The 18,713-nt window shown below is 44.2% G+C and overlaps 1 protein-coding gene across 1 annotated transcript in view; it reads right to left on the minus strand.

Moving 5' to 3' along the window:
- Positions 1-18,713, minus strand: part of LOC126092793 (putative neural-cadherin 2) — a 96,742-nt gene that overhangs the window by 58,193 nt on the left and 19,836 nt on the right. Inside the window, exons 2-3 of the mRNA XM_049908522.1 lie at positions 4,931-5,044; positions 4,657-4,843 (exon numbers count right to left, since the gene is read on the minus strand). Coding sequence (XP_049764479.1) covers positions 4,657-4,843; positions 4,931-5,044 — 301 coding nt within the window. The remainder of the gene's footprint in view (positions 1-4,656; positions 4,844-4,930; positions 5,045-18,713) is intronic.

Below are 18,713 nucleotides of genomic sequence, written 5' to 3' on the forward strand. Positions count from 1 at the left end.
AGCTTCTATTCTCTTCTTGTCCAAACTATTTATCATCCATGTTTCACTTCCGTACATGGCTACACTCCATACAAGTACTTTCAGAAAAGACTTTCTGACACTTAAATCTATCCTCGATGTTAACAAATTTCTCTTCTTCAGAAACGCTTTCCTTGTCATTGCCAGTCTACATTTTATATCCTCTCTACTTTGACCATCATCAGTTATTTTGCTTCCCAAATAGCAAAATTACTTTACTACTTTAAGTGTCTCATTTCCTAATCTAATTCCCTCAGCATCACCAGACTTAATTCAACTACATTCCATTATCCTCATTTTGCTTTTGTTGATGTTCATCTTATATCCTCCTTTCACGACACTGTCCATTCCGTTCAACTGCTCTTCCAAGTCCTTTGCGATCTCTGACACAATAACAATGTCATCGGCAAACCTCAAAGTTTTTATTTCTTCTCCATAGATTTTAATGCCTACTCTGAACTTTTCTTTTGTTTCCTTTACTGCTTGCTCAATATACAGATTGAATAACATCGGGGATAGGCTGCAACCTTGTCTCACTCCCTTCCCAACCAATGCTTCCCTTTCATGCCCCTCGACTCTTATAACTGCCATCTGGTTTCTGTACAATTTGTAAATAGCCTTTTGCTCCCTGTATTTTACCCCTGCCACCTTTAGAATTTGAAAGAGAGTATTCCAGTCAACATTGTCAAAAGCTTTCTCTGAGTCTACAAATACTAGAAACGTAGGTTTGCTTTTCCTTAATCTTTCTTCTAAGGTAAGTCGTAGGATCAGTATTGCTTCATGTTTTCCAACATTTCTATGGAATCCAAACTGATCTTCCCCGAGGTCGGCTTCTACCAGTTTTTCCATTCGTCTGTAAAGAATTTGCATTAGTATTTTGCAGCTGTGACTTATTAAACTGATAGTTCAGTAATTTTGGCATGTGTCAACACCTGCTTTCTTTGGGATTGGAATTCTTATATTCTTCTTGAAGTCTGAGGGTATTTCGCCTGTCTCATACATCTTGCTCACCAGATGGTAGAGTTTTGTCAGGTCTGGCTCTCCCAAGGCCGTCAGTAGTTCTAATGGAATGTTGTCTACTCCTGGGGCCTTGTTTCGACTCAGGTCTTTCAGTGCTCTGTCAAACTCTTCACGCAGTATCGTACCTCCCATTTCATCTAAATCTACATCTACTGTCCTCAAGTACATCGCCCTTGTATAGACCCTCTATATACTCCTTCAACCTTTCTGCTTTCCCTTCTTTGCTTAGAATTGGGTTTCCATCTGAGCTCTTGATATTCGCACAAGTGGCTCTCTTTTCTCCAAAGGTCTCTTTAATTTTCCTGTAGGCAGTATCTATCTTACCCCTAGTGAGATAAGCCTCTACATCCTTACATTTGTCCTCTAGCCATCCCTGCTTAGCCATTTTGCACTTCCTGTCGATCTCATTTTTGAGACGTTTGTATTCCTTTTTGCCTGTTTCATTTACTGCATTTTTATATTTTCTCCTTTCATCAATTAAATTCAATATTTCTTCTGTTACCCAAGGATTTCTACTAGCCCTCGTCTTTATACCTACTTCATCCTCTGCTGCCTTCACTACTTCATCCCTCAGAGCTACCCATTCTTCTTCTACTGTATTTCTGTGGTGTCACTGCCAGACACCACACTTGCTAGGTGGTAGCTTTTAAATCGGCCGCGGTCCGTTAGTATACTTCGGACCCGAGTGTTGCCACTATCAGTGATTGCAGACCGAGCGCCGCCACACAGCAGGTCTAGAGAGACTTCCTAGCACTCGCCCCAGTGGTACAACCGACTTTGCTAGCGATGGTTCACTGACAAAATATGCTCTCATTTGCCGAGACGATAGTTAACATAGCCTTCAGCTACGTCATTTGCTATGACCTAGCAAGGCGCCATGTTCAGTTACTATTGATATTGTGAATAATGTACAGCCAAGAGCAACGTTCACCATTAATGGATTAAAGTTAAGTATTTCACCAGCTACGTCCGTTTTTCTAAATTCTAATTTCCTTGTCCTGTTCCAGACCTCACGCCAGCCTGCGTGAGATAAAACGCGTGCCTTTCGGCTTCCTCTAATAACACGGTGTTGGCTCTCCTGCCAACCCACAACAATTTCTTTCCCCCATTGCTGTCAGTTGTTCCCTTATGCTCTCCGTGAAACTCTGTACTACCTCTGGTTTAGTCAGTTTATCCAGGTCCCATCTCCTTAAATTCCCAACTTTTTGCAGTTTTTTCAGTTTTAATCTACAGTTCATAACCAATAGATTGTGGTCAGAGTCCACATCTGCCCCTGGAAATGTCTCACAATTTAAAACCTGGTTCCTAAATCTCTACCTTACCATTATATAATCTATCTGATACCTACTAGTATCTCCAGGATTCTTCCACGTATACAACCTTCTTTTATGATTCTTGAACCAAGTGTTAGCTATGATTAAGTTATGCTCTGTGCAAAATTCTACCAGACGGCTTCCTCTTTCATTTCTTAACCCCAATCCATATTCACCTATTATGTTTCCTTCTCTCCCTTTTCCTACTCTCAAATTCCAGTCACCCATGACTATTAAATTATCATCTCCCTTCACTACCAGAATAATTTGTTTTATCTCATCATACATTTCACCAATTTCTTCATCCCTTGCAGAGATAGTTGGCATATAAACTTGTACTACTGTAGTAGGTATGGGCTTCGTGTCTATCTTAGCCACAATAATGCGTTCACTATGCTGTTTGTGGTAGCTTACCCGTACTCCTATTTTTTTATTCATTATTAAACCTACTCCAGCATTACCTCTATTTGATTTTGTATTTATAACCCTGTAGTCACCTGACTAAAAGTCTTGTTCCTCCTGCCACCGAACTTCACAAAACATAACACCGTCTCACAAACAGACAACATTCAAATGTGATTTTTGAGTGAGTAACTCATTGTGTAATCTTTACTTATATAACAGATCTCAAAAACTTTTCATATTATAGTCAATACTACAGTCGACCTATAGTCTTTCTTCTGTAAGTGCTTCTACAGAAAGAGGACACTTTGGCTAAAGGCAATGTGAGGAACAGAAAATGATGACCATCGGCTACACATCTAGAGGTATAATGAGAACGTGAATGTTTACTCATTTCTTGGTCAGTACACGTAACCCATAGATGCGCTCACCTTGTACCAATCGGCAGCTATGGTATACATAACACATTGAAGTAAGAAGGACTTGCAAAAGCAGATTACAGGGACTTTCAAGTTCAAACAGACTCATTACATTATTTATTTCTCAATTGACTCATGGAATGCAACAACATTTCGAAATGCTTCGAAAGAACCAATGCTGATAGATCACTTAAAGTTAGCAGCAATCAAAAACAGAGGATGGTCAACACAAACTGTTTCAATTTGTGTAGCCTTCTTTCTGTAATTGTACCCATTACACCATCAGCATTCACGTGTGTCTTTATTTGCTTCTAAAGAGAATCAGTTCTCATCATATGTTCTCGCAGTGAAAATGAAGATGTAAGAACTACACAAAGCAAGAAGATTAACTACTCTCGTGTTCATTTGAAGAAATGGGAGGAACAATATTCTAGGTTGAAGTCCACAGCCTCCAGCGTTAACTGAGCTTACAGTGTGCTGTTCTATTTCTCTCCGTTTGTGGAGTTACCTCAAATTATGATACTGCACACATAAAAGGTTAAAAGTTAGCAAAGTATGCTAGTTTTTTATTTATATCTCCATTGTCATCCACTACAAGAAAATATGATGTAGGTGTGTAGTTGAGATTTATTGTGACTAAATTTCCCCTAAAACCTCCCTTAAAATCTAGATCAGTGACTGGTGATCTCCCTTAAAGCCACAATAAAATGTGGTCACCCTATTACGACATAAATGTAAAAATCTATAAATCCAGCAAAATCTGAGGCACTTATCTCTTACTGGTAATTTTCAAAGCGCTTCACAACACTGGAGAAGTAATGTAAATCAGGGTGTCAGTGTTTAATGACTGCAAGAGTATTTGTCCTACTGCATAAATGTGATTGCTTATAGTAAGCTGTTGAACATATGACATGGGATGTAAATAAGCCTCTAAACATGATAAATAAAGATGAATATGGATTATGTGGTCTAGTTTAACCCAAACAGACTAGATTCTCAAACTGAGGGGTGTAGTATTTTGTTGTGATCAATTTACTGCATTCTGAATCAATGATTGAACACATTTTTTCTCTTTTTTATTATTATTTTTTTTTTTTGAACAGGGTATTTTATAAAAACTGGCTTATGAATCATTCTAAATTACACTGCATTGTACTTCTCTCAAAATATAGTTTGCACCCTCTGCACTGTGCATCAGTTATATCAATGGCACTAAAATAGTAAAAATATAAATTTAGAATGTGAAGTAAATATCATCATCTAATAGCAGAGTACATACATATTGGTCTGTGCACATTACAGATAACTACAGTTGCAGTTTCTTAATTATTTGTACTTAACAGTTTTTCCATATTGTGTTGTCTTTTGGGGTCACAAGTCTTCTGGCTGATTTGGCCAACTATGATTTCATCACTTGTATCAGTTTCGATTGATTATGAGTATAGTATACAGAATGTGATAGTGAGGGATTATTCAACATTTACCGTTCTTGAAATCGGCATAAATTTCTAAGGTGTCCACGCCTGTGTATTCAGCTTTCCCACCAGCATGGATTCCTTCCTGTTTATCAATTACCAACCACTGATGCCCCTCAAATACTGATGTTTGATTATACCGTGTGAATTCACCATCATCTAGCTGCAGAGTTGATAATGAGCCATATCGTGAAACCTGAAAATTTCATTAAAAGGTGCAGTTTAACTTATCACGCAATAAAAAGAACTTTTCCCAGTATTTTCATCTTGAGCCGAAATTTACCTTAACAGTATGCCAGTTTCCATCATCAACTGTTACATAACACAAACAGGTGTATCTCTCTTCTATGGTTTTACTGTTTAAATTATATTTGAAATATACATTTCTTTGCTTTATCTGAAACAGATACAAATTACATAATGGAAAAAAATCTAATTTGAACATAATAACTTGCATATTCCTGCTGATGAGGTCACAAATAAAAATCTGTAGCAAGAGGAAAGAAAAACATTAGTTTAATATTAGAACTTAGGTCCAAATAGTCATTTATGATTTTTAAAGTGCTTCTACCGTTTGTTATAAAATAAAAATAAACATTACCTTCACAAGATTTTTAATATAGTGTAATAGTTTGGTATTAAGGATACTATTAAATCCAAGGATGGTTGACTCAGGATGGTGTGCAGGGTGTTGGATACAAACTACCTCTTCCTCAGTGGCCATTGTTATGGCATAAAGTCAGTGCCATCACATCAGTCAGAAACGACGGAGAAGAGAAGGCTGTGACAAGAGGTCTGCCATTTGCACACAGACTGATCTTCCTCCAGGACGACAATTTGAGAGCAGTGGCCTTTAGATGAAAATGACATAATCGCCGCACCCAACTGGTGGCAGAACACTTCGATAGCAGCTTCAACTTTAACCACTTAGTTAGCCAATGCATCGTAGCCTCTTTATTAGCAATCTCTACGTACCTCAGTTATAGATCAGCAGTCACTGCAGTTAAGTTGACATAAATATTTGTATTTGTCTTGTTGTAATAAAACTCATTAATATGATTTGTTTGATTGTTTGTCTAGCGAACCAAGTATGCAGGATTCCTAGATACAAAAACATGGTGACAAGATGTACGAATAACATGATGCCGATGACATAGGAGCAACACCATAGTGACAGCATGCCGATGACATAGGAGCAACACCATAGTGACAGCCTGTTAATGCTTCGAACCCAGAGCCACCAGTTGCCACAGATTGTCTCTGTTTTGTTTTGTTGTGGGCTTTTGTGTTTTGCTGGGGCCTTAACTCGATCTTGTCTTTTCTTTGCAGGAGCATGTTTACATGTTTTACCAGTGTCTCTTTATAGTGTTTTTCCTGATCAGTGTCTTCAGGTTGGTGTTCTAGAAATTTTCTTTGCTTGTGTGCTTATTTTTATTTCTTCCATTGTCTGTTTATTGCATTTGCCTACTTCAAAATGAGCAACCCATCTCTCCCACCCCCTGCTCAGGTGTCTCAGCTACTAGCTATAGATGCAACACAGCTAACACAGATCTTTGAGTTTCAGATGCAGCAGGTTGCAACCCTTATAAACATGGTACAGCAGTTGCTGGCCAACCAAGCAGTGAATGCAGCACAACCATCCGACCAACATGCAACAACTGTAGCTCCAAGTGACATATCGCCTTTTTGCCAGTTTAACAAAAAAGAAGAGGAATGGCTTGAGTAGTTGCAACAATATGAAGCTCACAAACTATCAGGTACAGTGAAACTACATTACTTTTTGTCAATGGTAGGAAGTGCAGCCTTTCACCTCATTCAGAAATTGTTCCCTATTTCCACACTGAGTGGACTTTCCTATGATCAGGTTGTAGGTTCTCTAACTACATATTACAACCAACGAGTGAATGTGGTGGCAGCTAAGTACCAATTTTTATGTGGCAAGAAAAGGTCAGAACAAACTTATCTTGAGTGGGTAATAGATTTGCAGCATATGACGAAGATATGCAGCCCAGTAGGCTGCAACAGCAATGAGCGTGTCAAGCCATGTAAACAGTTAAACAGGTGGCTACATCAGTGAACAGAATTAAGTCATGCCCTTGGTGCTATTCATGGCACGAACACCAAGATTGCCCATCCAGACAAGCACAGTGTTACGTTTGTGGCAAGAAAGGTCACGTACAATCCGTATGTTAGCAATGGAACAAACATAAGAATTCTGCCCACTCACAAAAATCTAGTCACAAGGTCCATGTAATCAATGCAGCTTATTCAAAGCCTACTTCAGGCACTAGCAAAACTAGCAAGCAAACAGTTTCTTCAGTGCTATGCCAGTCCAACAAACTTTTTGTTCATTTACATCTTAGTGGAAAACATCTGAAATTTCAGTTGGACATGGGTGCCTCTGTTACATTGCTGAATCATAACACATATGAAATGTTAGGCTCCCCATGCCTGTCTGAAACCAGTACGCACCTGATGGCTTATAAGGGATAAGACATTCCTGTTCTCGGAAAATATACTTTGCCTGCCACATATTCCTCGCATTTGTGAACTGTAACTTTCGCTGTGCTACAATCATGCGATTGTGAGAACATATGTGACCTTGATTTGTTTGCTTTGTTTGGATTTAAAATTCAGGACAAAGTGTTGTCAGTGACTGCATTCAATGCCAAAGACAGTGTAGCTAGCTCACTGAAGGAATTCCCTGAACTGTTCTGAAGATTTAGGCAAGGCTAAGAATTTTGTTGCACATATTACTATGAAAGACAATGCTCAGTCGAAATTTTACCAGACCAGAACTGTTCCAATTGCATTACGGTCAATGTGGCCATTGACCTTAAAGAATTGCAAGATAGTGGAGCTATTGCACCCAATGGGTGAGTCCACTGGTTTTGCTCCCCAAACATTTAGGTCACATTGGCCTCTGTGTTAACTTTAAGTCTACCATCAAACCACAAACTGTGATTGATAATTATCCATTGCCACACCCAGAGGATCTCATGCAAAGATTAGGTGCTGGTCGCTACTTTCCAAAAATTGATTTGCGCGATGAATATCTTCGAATACCACTAGATGAAGAATCTCAAACTGTGTGTGTTGTGAACACTCATTTGGCTTGTTTAAATATTTGCATTTGCCTTTTGGTAGTGCTTCAGTACCTGCCATTTTCCAACGGTATCTGGAACAGCTGAATGCTCAAGTACCAAACTGTTCAAACATTTTGGTGATACTGTTTCAGCAGACCGTACACCTGAAGAATACATTGCAAATTTGAGTGCTTTGTTTTGTGTGTTATCTGATGCAGGTCTAAAGTGTAGACTGGACAAGCGTAACCTGCAATGCAGTATCTTGGTCATGTCATAAACAGTCAAGTGTACATCCTCTTCAGTCACATTTATTAACCATAAATGACCGGCCAGTTCCTCACAATGTCACAGAATTGTGGTCAGTCTTAGGGAAAATGAACTATTATATTCGGTTAGTACTGAATGCTGCACAGATTGCAGCTCCATTGCATCGCTTGTGCCACAAGAACGTCCCCTTTGTTTGGACAGATGAGTGCCAAGAAGCTTTTCAAAAACTTAAAGATGCATTGCTGAGTGATCAATGCTTGGTTCACTTTGATCCTGACAAACCAGTTATGTTGAAACATAACTTACAAAATCGGTGCAGTGCTCTTGCACTGATCTGGTGATAAAGACAGGCCTATTGCTTTTGCATCATAAGTGTTGTCACACATACAGAAAGAGGTACCGGCTCTTGTGTATGGCGTCACCAAATTCCACCATTATTTATATGGCAGAAAATTCTACTTAGAAATGGATTACAAGCCATTGCAGTCCTTGTTTCATCTGATGAAGCTGGTTTCAGTACGGACTACCCAAAAATTTCGAAGTTGGGATTTGTTGTTGTCTCAATACCACTAAGAGATTGTGTATCATCTGACAGCTCAACATTTATTTATTTACATGTCTTTTCTGTAGGACCAAATTGAGGAGCAAATCTCCAAGGTCTTGGAATGAGCCAGTACATGAAATTACAACATAAAAGTAATAACAGATAAAATAAAAAGTTTATGAACACAAAACAAGTATAGACGTAAGTTAAAGTAAATGCAATCAACAATATTACATAAGAACTAACTTAATTTTTCAAGGAACTCCTCAGCAAAATAGAAGGGAGTGTCCAATGGGAAAACTCTTCAGTTTTAATTTGAAAGTGCATGGATTACCACTAAGATTTTTCAATTCTTGTGGTAGCTTACTGAAAATGATGCAGCAGTATATTGCACACCTTTCTCCACAAGAGTTAAGGAAGTGTGATGCAGATCGATTTTTGCCAAGTATTAACTGAGTGAAAGCTGCTAATTCTTAGGAATAAGATGATGTTATTAACAAGGAACAACAGTAAAGAATATATACACTCCTGGAAATTGAAATAAGAACACCGTGAATTCATTGTCCCAGGAAGGGGAAACTTTATTGACACATTCCTGGGGTCAGATACATCACATGATCACACTGACAGAACCACAGGCACATAGACACAGGCAACAGAGCATGCACAATGTCGGCACTAGTACAGTGTATATCCACCTTTCGCAGCAATGCAGGCTGCTATTCTCCCATGGAGACGATCGTAGAGATGCTGGATGTAGTCCTGCGGAACGGCTTGCCATGCCATTTCCACCTGGCGCCTCAGTTGGACCAGCGTTCGTGCTGGACGTGCAGACCGCGTGAGACTACGCTTGATCCAGTCCCAAACATGCTCAATGGGGGACAGATCCGGAGATCTTGCTGGCCAGGGTAGTTGACATACACCTTCTAGAGCACGTTGGGTGGCACGGGATACATGCGGACGTGCATTATCCTGTTGGAACAGCAAGTTCCCTTGCCGGTCTAGGAATGGTAGAACGATGGGTTAAATGACGGTTTGGATGTACCGTGCACTTTTCAGTGTCCCCTCGACGATCACCAGTGGTGTACGGCCAGTGTAGGAGATCGCTCCCCACACCATGACGCCGGGTGTTGGCCCTGTGTGCCTCGGTCGTATGCAGTCCTGATTGTGGCGCTCACCTGCACAGCGCCAAACACGCATACGACCATCATTGGCACCAAGGCTATAGCGACTCTCATTGCTGAAGATGACACATCTCCATTCGTCCCTCCATTCACGCCTGTCGCGACACCACTGGAGGCGGGCTGCACGATGTTGGGGCGTGAGCGGAAGACGGCGTAACGGTGTGCGGGACCGTAGCTCAGCTTCATGGAGACGGTTGCGAATGGTCCTCGCCGATACCCCAGGAGCAACAGTGTCCCTAATTTGCTGGGAAGTGGCGGTGCGGTCCCCTACGGCACTGCGTAGGATCCTACGGTCTTGGCGTGCATCCGTGCGTCGCTGCGGTCCGGTCCCAGGTCGACGGGCACGTGCACCTTCCGCCGACCACTGGCGACAACATCGATGTACTGTGGAGACCTCACGCCCCGTCCACCCGGCCTCCCGCATGCCCACTATACGCCCTCGCTCAAAGTCCGTCAACTGCACATACGGTTCACGTCCACGCTGTCGCGGCATGCTACCAGTGTTAAAGACTGCGATGGAGCTCCATATGCCACGGCAAACTGGCTGACACTGACGGCGGCGGTGCACAAATGCTGCGCAGCTAGCGCCATTCGACGGCCAACACCGCGGTTCCTGGTGTGTCCGCTGTGCCGTGTGTGTGATCATTGCTTGTACAGCCCTCTCGCAGTGTCCGGAGCAAGTATGGTGGGTCTGACACACCAGTGTCAATGTGTTCTTTTTTCCATTTCCAGGAGTGTGTATTGAGATGGCAATCTCAAAATACCCAGACTAGTGTACAGGGGCCGACAAGAGTTTCGCGAGCTTACGCCACTTCTTGCCTGAACTGTCCACTTCTGAGACAAAATTATTATTTTAGAATGGGAAGAGTTAGTCCACCAGGAAGGAGGCACACAGCTCATGTTGTCTGTAGTTCAACCATGCGTAGGATCTGTAGTTCAACCATGCCTAGACAGTCAATACCGCAGTTCAATTGTATCCTCATTGATACTTTGTGCCAGGAAGGGCTTTCAACAAGGGAAGTGCCTAGGCATCTCGTAGTGAACCAAAGTGATGTTGTTCAGACACGGAGGAGATACAGAGAGACAGGAACTGTCGATGACATGCCTCGCTCAGGCCGCCCAAGGGCTACTACTGCAGTGGATGAGCACTACCTATGGATTATGGCTTGAAGGAACCCTGACAGCAATGCCACTATGTTGAATAATGCTTTTTGTGCAGAAACAGGATGTCGTGTTATGACTCAAACTGTGCGCATGATGCGCAACTTGACTCCAAACATCTGTGGCGAGGTCCATATTTGCAACCACGACACCATGCAGCGCGCAGTACAGATGGGCCCAACAAGAAGCCCAATGGACTCCTCACGTTCACTTCACTGATGAGTGTCGCATATGACTTCAACCAAACAATCGTCGGAAGTGTGTTTAGAGGCAACCTGGTCAAACTGTATGCCTTAGACACACTGTCCAGCGAGCGCAGTAAGGTGGACGTTCCCTGATGTTTTGGGGTGGCATGGAAGGCACTGTAATGGCTGTACAATACATGAATGCCATCCTCTGACCGATAGTGAAACCATATTGGCAGCACATTGGCGTGGCATTTGTCTTCATAAATGACAATTCGCACCCTCCCTTGTGCACTTCTTGTGAATGACTGCCTTCAGGATAATGACATCGCTCAACTAGAGTGGCCAGCATGTTCTCCAGACATGAACCCTATCAAACATGCCTGGGATGGATTGAAAAGGGCTGTTTATTTCTGACATGACCCACTAACCACTCTGAGGAATCTACGCCAAATTGCCATTAAGGAGTGTGACAATCTGGACCAAAAGTGCCTTGACAAACTTGTGGATAGTATGCCACGACGAATACAGGCATGCATCAATGCAAGAGGATGTGTTACTGGGTACTGAGTGAAAGCTGCTAATTCTTAGGAATAAGATGATGTTATTAACAAGGAACAACAGTAAAGAATATATACACTCCTGGAAATTGAAATAAGAACACCGTGAATTCATTGTCCCAGGAAGGGGAAACTTTATTGACACATTCCTGGGGTCAGATACATCACATGATCACACTGACAGAACCACAGGCACATAGACACAGGCAACAGAGCATGCACAATGTCGGCACTAGTACAGTGTATATCCACCTTTCGCAGCAATGCAGGCTGCTATTCTCCCATGGAGACGATCGTAGAGATGCTGGATGTAGTCCTGTGGAACGGCTTGCCATGCCATTTCCACCTGGCGCTTCAGTTGGACCAGCGTTCGTGCTGGACGTGCAGACCGCGTGAGACTACGCTTCATCCAGTCCCAAACATGCTCAATGGGGGACAGATCCGGAGATCTTGCTGGCCAGGGTAGTTGACTTACACCTTCTAGAGCACGTTGGGTGGCACGGGATACATGCGGACGTGCATTATCCTGTTGGAACAGCAAGTTCCCTTGCCGGTCTAGGAATGGTAGAACGATGGGTTAGATGACGGTTTGGATGTACCGTGCACTTTTCAGTGTCCCCTCGACGATCACCAGTGGTGTACGGCCAGTGTAGGAGATCGCTCCCCACACCATGACGCCGGGTGTTGGCCCTGTGTGCCTCGGTCGTATGCAGTCCTGATTGTGGCGCTCACCTGCACGGCGCCAAACACGCATACGACCATCATTGGCACCAAGGCTATAGCGACTCTCATTGCTGAAGACGACACGTCTCCATTCGTCCCTCCATTCACGCCTGTCGCGACACCACTGGAGGCGGGCTGCACGATGTTGGGGCGTGAGCGGAAGACGGCGTAACGGTGTGCGGGACCGTAGCTCAGCTTCATGGAGACGGTTGCGAATGGTCCTCGCCGATACCCCAGGAGCAACAGTGTCCCTAATTTGCTGGGAAGTGGCGGTGCGGTCCCCTACGGCACTGCGTAGGATCCTACGGTCTTGGCGTGCATCCGTGCGTCGCTGCGGTCCGGTCCCAGGTCGACGGGCACGTGCACCTTCCGCCGACCACTGGCGACAACATCGATGTACTGTGGAGACCTCACGCCCCGTCCACCCGGCCTCCCGCATGCCCACTATACGCCCTCGCTCAAAGTCCGTCAACTGCACATACGGTTCACGTCCACGCTGTCGCGGCATGCTACCAGTGTTAAAGACTGCGATGGAGCTCCATATGCCACGGCAAACTGGCTGACACTGACGGCGGCGGTGCACAAATGCTGCGCAGCTAGCGCCATTCGACGGCCAACACCGCGGTTCCTGGTGTGTCCGCTGTGCCGTGTGTGTGATCATTGCTTGTACAGCCCTCTCGCAGTGTCCGGAGCAAGTATGGTGGGTCTGACACACCAGTGTCAATGTGTTCTTTTTTCCATTTCCAGGAGTGTGTATTGAGATGGCAATCTCAAAATACCCAGACTAGTGTACAGGGGCCGACAAGAGTTTCGCGAGCTTACGCCACTTCTTGCCTGAACTGTCCACTTCTGAGACAAAATTATTATTTTAGAATGGGAAGAGTTAGTCCACCAGGAAGGAGGCACACAGCTCATGTTGTCTGTAGTTCAACCATGCGTAGGATCTGTAGTTCAACCATGCCTAGACAGTCAATACCGCAGTTCAATTGTATCCTCATTGATACTTTGTGCCAGGAAGGGCTTTCAACAAGGGAAGTGCCTAGGCATCTCGTAGTGAACCAAAGTGATGTTGTTCAGACACGGAGGAGATACAGAGAGACAGGAACTGTCGATGACATGCCTCGCTCAGGCCGCCCAAGGGCTACTACTGCAGTGGATGAGCACTACCTATGGATTATGGCTTGAAGGAACCCTGACAGCAATGCCACTATGTTGAATAATGCTTTTTGTGCAGAAACAGGATGTCGTGTTATGACTCAAACTGTGCGCATGATGCGCAACTTGACTCCAAACATCTGTGGCGAGGTCCATATTTGCAACCACGACACCATGCAGCGCGCAGTACAGATGGGCCCAACAAGAAGCCCAATGGACTCCTCACGTTCACTTCACTGATGAGTGTCGCATATGACTTCAACCAAACAATCGTCGGAAGTGTGTTTAGAGGCAACCTGGTCAAACTGTATGCCTTAGACACACTGTCCAGCGAGCGCAGTAAGGTGGACGTTCCCTGATGTTTTGGGGTGGCATGGAAGGCACTGTAATGGCTGTACAATACATGAATGCCATCCTCTGACCGATAGTGAAACCATATTGGCAGCACATTGGCGTGGCATTTGTCTTCATAAATGACAATTCGCACCCTCCCTTGTGCACATCTTGTGAATGACTGCCTTCAGGATAATGACATCGCTCAACTAGAGTGGCCAGCATGTTCTCCAGACATGAACCCTATCAAACATGCCTGGGATGGATTGAAAAGGGCTGTTTATTTCTGACATGACCCACTAACCACTCTGAGGAATCTACGCCAAATTGCCATTAAGGAGTGTGACAATCTGGACCAAAAGTGCCTTGACAAACTTGTGGATAGTATGCCACGACGAATACAGGCATGCATCAATGCAAGAGGATGTGTTACTGGGTACTGAGTGAAAGCTGCTAATTCTTAGGAATAAGATGATGTTATTAACAAGGAACAACAGTAAAGAATATATACACTCCTGGAAATTGAAATAAGAACACCGTGAATTCATTGTCCCAGGAAGGGGAAACTTTATTGACACATTCCTGGGGTCAGATACATCACATGATCACACTGACAGAACCACAGGCACATAGACACAGGCAACAGAGCATGCACAATGTCGGCACTAGTACAGTGTATATCCACCTTTCGCAGCAATGCAGGCTGCTATTCTCCCATGGAGACGATCGTAGAGATGCTGGATGTAGGCCTGTGGAACGGCTTGCCATGCCATTTCCACCTGGCGCCTCAGTTGGACCAGCGTTCGTGCTGGACGTGCAGACCGCGTGAGACTACGCTTCATCCAGTCCCAAACATGCTCAATGGGGGACAGATCCGGAGATCTTGCTGGCCAGGGTAGTTGACTTACACCTTCTAGAGCACGTTGGGTGGCACGGGATACATGCGGACGTGCATTATCCTGTTGGAACAGCAAGTTCCCTTGCCGGTCTAGGAATGGTAGAACGATGGGTTAGATGACGGTTTGGATGTACCGTGCACTTTTCAGTGTCCCCTCGACGATCACCAGTGGTGTACGGCCAGTGTAGGAGATCGCTCCCCACACCATGACGCCGGGTGTTGGCCCTGTGTGCCTCGGTCGTATGCAGTCCTGATTGTGGCGCTCACCTGCACAGCGCCAAACACGCATACGACCATCATTGGCACCAAGGCTATAGCGACTCTCATTGCTGAAGACGACACGTCTCCATTCGTCCCTCCATTCACGCCTGTCGCGACACCACTGGAGGCGGGCTGCACGATGTTGGGGCGTGAGCGGAAGACGGCGTAACGGTGTGCGGGACCGTAGCTCAGCTTCATGGAGACGGTTGCGAATGGTCCTCGCCGATACCCCAGGAGCAACAGTGTCCCTAATTTGCTGGGAAGTGGCGGTGCGGTCCCCTACGGCACTGCGTAGGATCCTACGGTCTTGGCGTGCATCCGTGCGTCGCTGCGGTCCGGTCCCAGGTCGACGGGCACGTGCACCTTCCGCCGACCACTGGCGACAACATCGATGTACTGTGGAGACCTCACGCCCCGTCCACCCGGCCTCCCGCATGCCCACTATACGCCCTCGCTCAAAGTCCGTCAACTGCACATACGGTTCACGTCCACGCTGTCGCGGCATGCTACCAGTGTTAAAGACTGCGATGGAGCTCCATATGCCACGGCAAACTGGCTGACACTGACGGCGGCGGTGCACAAATGCTGCGCAGCTAGCGCCATTCGACGGCCAACACCGCGGTTCCTGGTGTGTCCGCTGTGCCGTGTGTGTGATCATTGCTTGTACAGCCCTCTCGCAGTGTCCGGAGCAAGTATGGTGGGTCTGACACACCAGTGTCAATGTGTTCTTTTTTCCATTTCCAGGAGTGTGTATTGAGATGGCAATCTCAAAATACCCAGACTAGTGTACAGGGGCCGACAAGAGTTTCGCGAGCTTACGCCACTTCTTGCCTGAACTGTCCACTTCTGAGACAAAATTATTATTTTAGAATGGGAAGAGTTAGTCCACCAGGAAGGAGGCACACAGCTCATGTTGTCTGTAGTTCAACCATGCGTAGGATCTGTAGTTCAACCATGCCTAGACAGTCAATACCGCAGTTCAATTGTATCCTCATTGATACTTTGTGCCAGGAAGGGCTTTCAACAAGGGAAGTGCCTAGGCATCTCGTAGTGAACCAAAGTGATGTTGTTCAGACACGGAGGAGATACAGAGAGACAGGAACTGTCGATGACATGCCTCGCTCAGGCCGCCCAAGGGCTACTACTGCAGTGGATGAGCACTACCTATGGATTATGGCTTGAAGGAACCCTGACAGCAATGCCACTATGTTGAATAATGCTTTTTGTGCAGAAACAGGATGTCGTGTTATGACTCAAACTGTGCGCATGATGCGCAACTTGACTCCAAACATCTGTGGCGAGGTCCATATTTGCAACCACGACACCATGCAGCGCGCAGTACAGATGGGCCCAACAAGAAGCCCAATGGACTCCTCACGTTCACTTCACTGATGAGTGTCGCATATGACTTCAACCAAACAATCGTCGGAAGTGTGTTTAGAGGCAACCTGGTCAAACTGTATGCCTTAGACACACTGTCCAGCGAGCGCAGTAAGGTGGACGTTCCCTGATGTTTTGGGGTGGCATGGAAGGCACTGTAATGGCTGTACAATACATGAATGCCATCCTCTGACCGATAGTGAAACCATATTGGCAGCACATTGGCGTGGCATTTGTCTTCATAAATGACAATTCGCACCCTCCCTTGTGCACATCTTGTGAATGACTGCCTTCAGGATAATGACATCGCTCAACTAGAGTGGCCAGCATGTTCTCCAGACATGAACCCTATCAAACATGCCTGGGATGGATTGAAAAGGGCTGTTTATTTCTGACATGACCCACTAACCACTCTGAGGAATCTACGCCAAATTGCCATTAAGGAGTGTGACAATCTGGACCAAAAGTGCCTTGACAAACTTGTGGATAGTATGCCACGACGAATACAGGCATGCATCAATGCAAGAGGATGTGTTACTGGGTATTACAGGTACCATTGTGTACAGCAATCTGGGTCACCACCTCTGAAGGTGTCGCTGTATGGTGGTTCAACATGCAATGAGTGGTTTTCATGAGCAATAAAGATGGCAGAAATGATGTTTATATTAACCTCTATTCCAATTTTCTGTACAGGTTCTGGAACTCTTGGATCCAAGGCGATGCAAAACTTTTTTTGATATGTGTATAATACCATACATCATAAGCAAAAATCAAACAATGGAAGATCCAGGATGGGAGGTAACAATATCAGAGAGGGAAAAGTTGTCACTCACCATATAGCAAAGGTGCTGAGTTGCAGATAGGCAGAACAAAAAGATTCACACAATTGTAGCTTTTGGCCATTAAGGCCTTTGTCAACAATAGACACACACACACACACACACACACACACACACACACACACACACACACAAATGCAATTCGTACACACGACTGCAGTCTCAAGAAAGCACACTTCCAGTTGGCTGAGACTGCAGCCGTGTGTGCGAGTTGCGTTTGCGTATGTGTATGTGTGTGTGTGTGTGTGTGTGTGTGTGTGTGTGTGTGTGTGTGTGTTTTCGTGTGTCTACTGTTGACAAAGGCCTTAATGTCCAAAAACTATAATTGTGGGAATCTTTTTGTTATGCCTATCTGCGACTCAGTGTCTCTACTATATGAAAATAAGCAAAGTAGACTACATTTCATGTCAAATGATCACTTACGTCAGGTACCGTTCAAATAGTAAATATGGCAGCATTAAGTCTTTGACCAAGATCCTGAATGTGGGCTTTCCATGACAGTTTACTATCTACCTGAACACCTAGAAATTTGAACTGTTCAGTTTCACTAATCATATGACCCTTCTGTGAAATTAAAATGTTGGGTTTCATTGAATTGTCTGCCAGAAACTGTAAAAACTGAGTCTTATTATAATTTAGCATTAGTTTATTTTCTATGAGCCATGAAATTAACTTATGCCATGAACTGCTTTATTTGAAACAGTGCCAATGCTGCACACAACATCCTTTACTACCAAGCAAGTCTCATCAGCAAACACAACTTTTAAGAATCACCTATAATACTACACAGCATATCATTTATACAAACAACAAACAGGGGTGGCCCCAGAACTGATTCCTGGGGTACTCCCCATTTGACTGTGCCCCACTCAGACCCTTCATCATAACCGTTCTTAATAGTGTGAATAACGGCCTACTGCTGTTTGTTGTTGAAGTAAGAAATGGGCCAACTGTGAGCTACTCCCCAAATTCCATGATGGTCCTACTTCAGAAGCTATATTTTGTGATTAACACAATTTAATGCCTTAGTTAAATCTAAAAAGATGACTGGCATTTAAAACCATTTGTTTAATCCATCCAGTGCCTCTCGGAGAAAACAGAATATAACATTTTCAGTTGTTAAACCACTTCTAAAACCGAAATGTACATTTGATAGCAAATTATGTGAAATAAAATGGTCAATTATCCTTACATAAACAACCTTTCCAATAACTTTAGCAAACACTGATGGCATAGAAATAGGTCTATAATTGTCTACATTATCCCTTTCTCCCTTTTTATAAAGCAGCTTTATGACTGAGTACTTTTTAATCATTCAGGAAACTGACCATTCTTAGAGGAAAAATTACAAATATGTCTAAGTACAGGGCTAACATGTGCAGCACAGTACTTTAATATACTTTAATATCCTGCTAGGCATTCCATCATATCCATGAGAGTCATTAGTCTTCAGTGATGTAATTATTGGGTCAATCTCCCCCTTGTCAGTA

This window comes from Schistocerca cancellata, chromosome 7 (genome assembly GCF_023864275.1).
Source record: "Schistocerca cancellata isolate TAMUIC-IGC-003103 chromosome 7, iqSchCanc2.1, whole genome shotgun sequence".
NCBI lineage: Eukaryota > Metazoa > Arthropoda > Insecta > Orthoptera > Acrididae > Schistocerca > Schistocerca cancellata.